The sequence below is a fragment of the Habropoda laboriosa genome, unplaced genomic scaffold (genome assembly GCF_001263275.1).
Source record: "Habropoda laboriosa isolate 0110345459 unplaced genomic scaffold, ASM126327v1 scaffold67, whole genome shotgun sequence".
In the NCBI taxonomy this organism is placed as follows: domain Eukaryota; kingdom Metazoa; phylum Arthropoda; class Insecta; order Hymenoptera; family Apidae; genus Habropoda; species Habropoda laboriosa.
The window spans coordinates 1470443-1472609 of NW_017100242.1; the positions used below are offsets into that span (position 1 = coordinate 1470443).

The following is a 2167-nucleotide window of genomic DNA, read 5'->3' on the forward strand; positions in this document are numbered from 1 at the left end:
ATTCTCATCTTTCGCCTTGTTTGCACGCAGAGATTCAGCGTGAGATCTGAAATGTTTCTCGGTCGCTGTACAATCTGTAACAGCCGGGACTAATTATTCCGAACTTGATCCTAATTCGTCGGATGAAATAATTGCTCACGAAAGGTTTACTCACGAGGCCATCTGCCAACTCCTCTAAGGGTTATTAGGGTTATAATTCTTCAACTCCGTCTTCAACTTCAACACCGTCTTCAACTTCAACTCCGTCTTCAACTTCAACTTCAACATCAACTTCAACATCAACTTCAACATCAACTTCAACATCAACATCAACTTCAACTTCAACATCAACTTCAACATCAACTTCAACTTCAACTTCAACTTCAACTTCGTCTTCAACTTCAACTTCAACTTCAACTTCAACTTCAACTTCGTCTTCAACTTCAACTTCAACTTCAACTTCGTCTTCAACTTCAACTTCGTCTTCGACTTCAACTTCAACTTCAACTTCGTCTTCAACTTCAACTTCAACTTCAACTTCAACTTCGTCTTCAACTTCGACTTCAACTTCAACTTCAACTTCGACTTCAACTTCGACTTCAACTTCGACTTCAACTTCGACTTCAACTTCGACTTCAACTTCGACTTCAACTTCGACTTCAACTTCGACTTCAACTTCGACTTCAACTTCGACTTCAACTTCGACTTCAACTTCGACTTCAACTTCAACTTCAACAGCGACTTCTTTGACTTCGACAGCGACTTCTTTGACTTCGACACACTTCAACTTCAACTTCGACGACTTCGACGACTTCGTCGACTTCGAGGACGACTTCGACGACTTCGACGACGACTCCGACGACTTCGACGACTTCGACGACTTCGACGACGACGTCGACGACTTCGACGACTTCGACGACGACGTCGACGACTTCGACGACTTCGACGACGACGTCGACGACTTCGACGACTTCGACGACGACGTCGACGACTTCGACGACTTCGACGACGACGTCGACGACTTCGACGACTTCGACGACGACGTCGACGACTTCGACGACTTCGACGACGACGTCGACGACTTCGACGACTTCGACGACGACGTCGACGACTTCGACGACTTCGACGACGACGTCGACGACTTCGACGACTTCGACGACGACGTCGACGACTTCGACGACTTCGACGACGACGTCGACGACTTCGACGACTTCGACGACGACGTCGACGACTTCGACGACTTCGACGACGACGTCGACGACTTCGACGACTTCGACGACGACGTCGACGACTTCGACGACTTCGACGACGACGTCGACGACTTCGACGACTTCGACGACGACGTCGACGACTTCGACGACTTCGACGACGACGTCGACGACTTCGACGACTTCGACGACGACGTCGACGACTTCGACGACTTCGACGACGACGTCGACGACTTCGACGACTTCGACGACGACGTCGACGACTTCGACGACTTCGACGACGACGTCGACGACTTCGACGACTTCGACGACGACGTCGACGACTTCGACGACTTCGACGACGACGTCGACGACTTCGACGACTTCGACGACTTCGACGACTTGGGCGACTTCGACGACTTCGACGACTTCGACGACTTCGTCGACTTCGACGACATCGACGACTTCGACTACGACTTCGACGGCTTCGACGACGACTTCGACGACTTCGACGACGACTTCGACGACGACTTCTTCTTCTTCTTCTTCTTCTTCTTCTTCTTCTTCTTCTTCTTCTTCTTCTTCTTCTCGCTACAGCGGAAAGAGTTCGGCTGTAGCTCGCCCAGCTAAGAAGATTATCACGTTACCGATGACTGGCGAGAGTTGACCTTCGTGGAAGACGTAACGATGGTCGGAGCCGAGCGAAAGTTTTCGAGAAAACACGCCGGGACGTTAATCTTTTCACGCGGCTTGGAATGTTAACGACGATGCCTTTAATGGAACTAGGAATTTCCTGCCGCCGGTGTTCGCGGAGGAGAGATGGTTCGGGAGAATTGAAACCGACGAGTTGTACTGATCTTTATTTAACGAGCCGAACAAGCCGCTTCGAGACTTGCGTTGCTTAATTCCTTTGTAAATGACCGCGCTGCCGGCTGTTGATGCTTGATTTAACGTGGCGAGGGATATTAAACGGATAATTTCTTTTTTTGTGGATTATCTGT

General features: G+C 49.7%; 1 protein-coding gene across 1 annotated transcript; it reads left to right on the forward strand.

Annotated features, from left to right (window-relative positions):
• Window positions 1-428: 428 nt before the first annotated feature.
• LOC108571901 (cell wall protein DAN4-like) lies at window positions 429-1700 on the forward strand (the record flags this gene model as incomplete). The annotated part of the gene is given in 4 exon segments (XM_017934058.1): window positions 429-611; window positions 823-1461; window positions 1579-1660; window positions 1663-1700. Coding segments are annotated over 4 exon segments (942 nt in total), but the record flags the coding sequence as incomplete, so codon positions are not given.
• Between the last annotated feature and the right edge of the window lie 467 nt (window positions 1701-2167).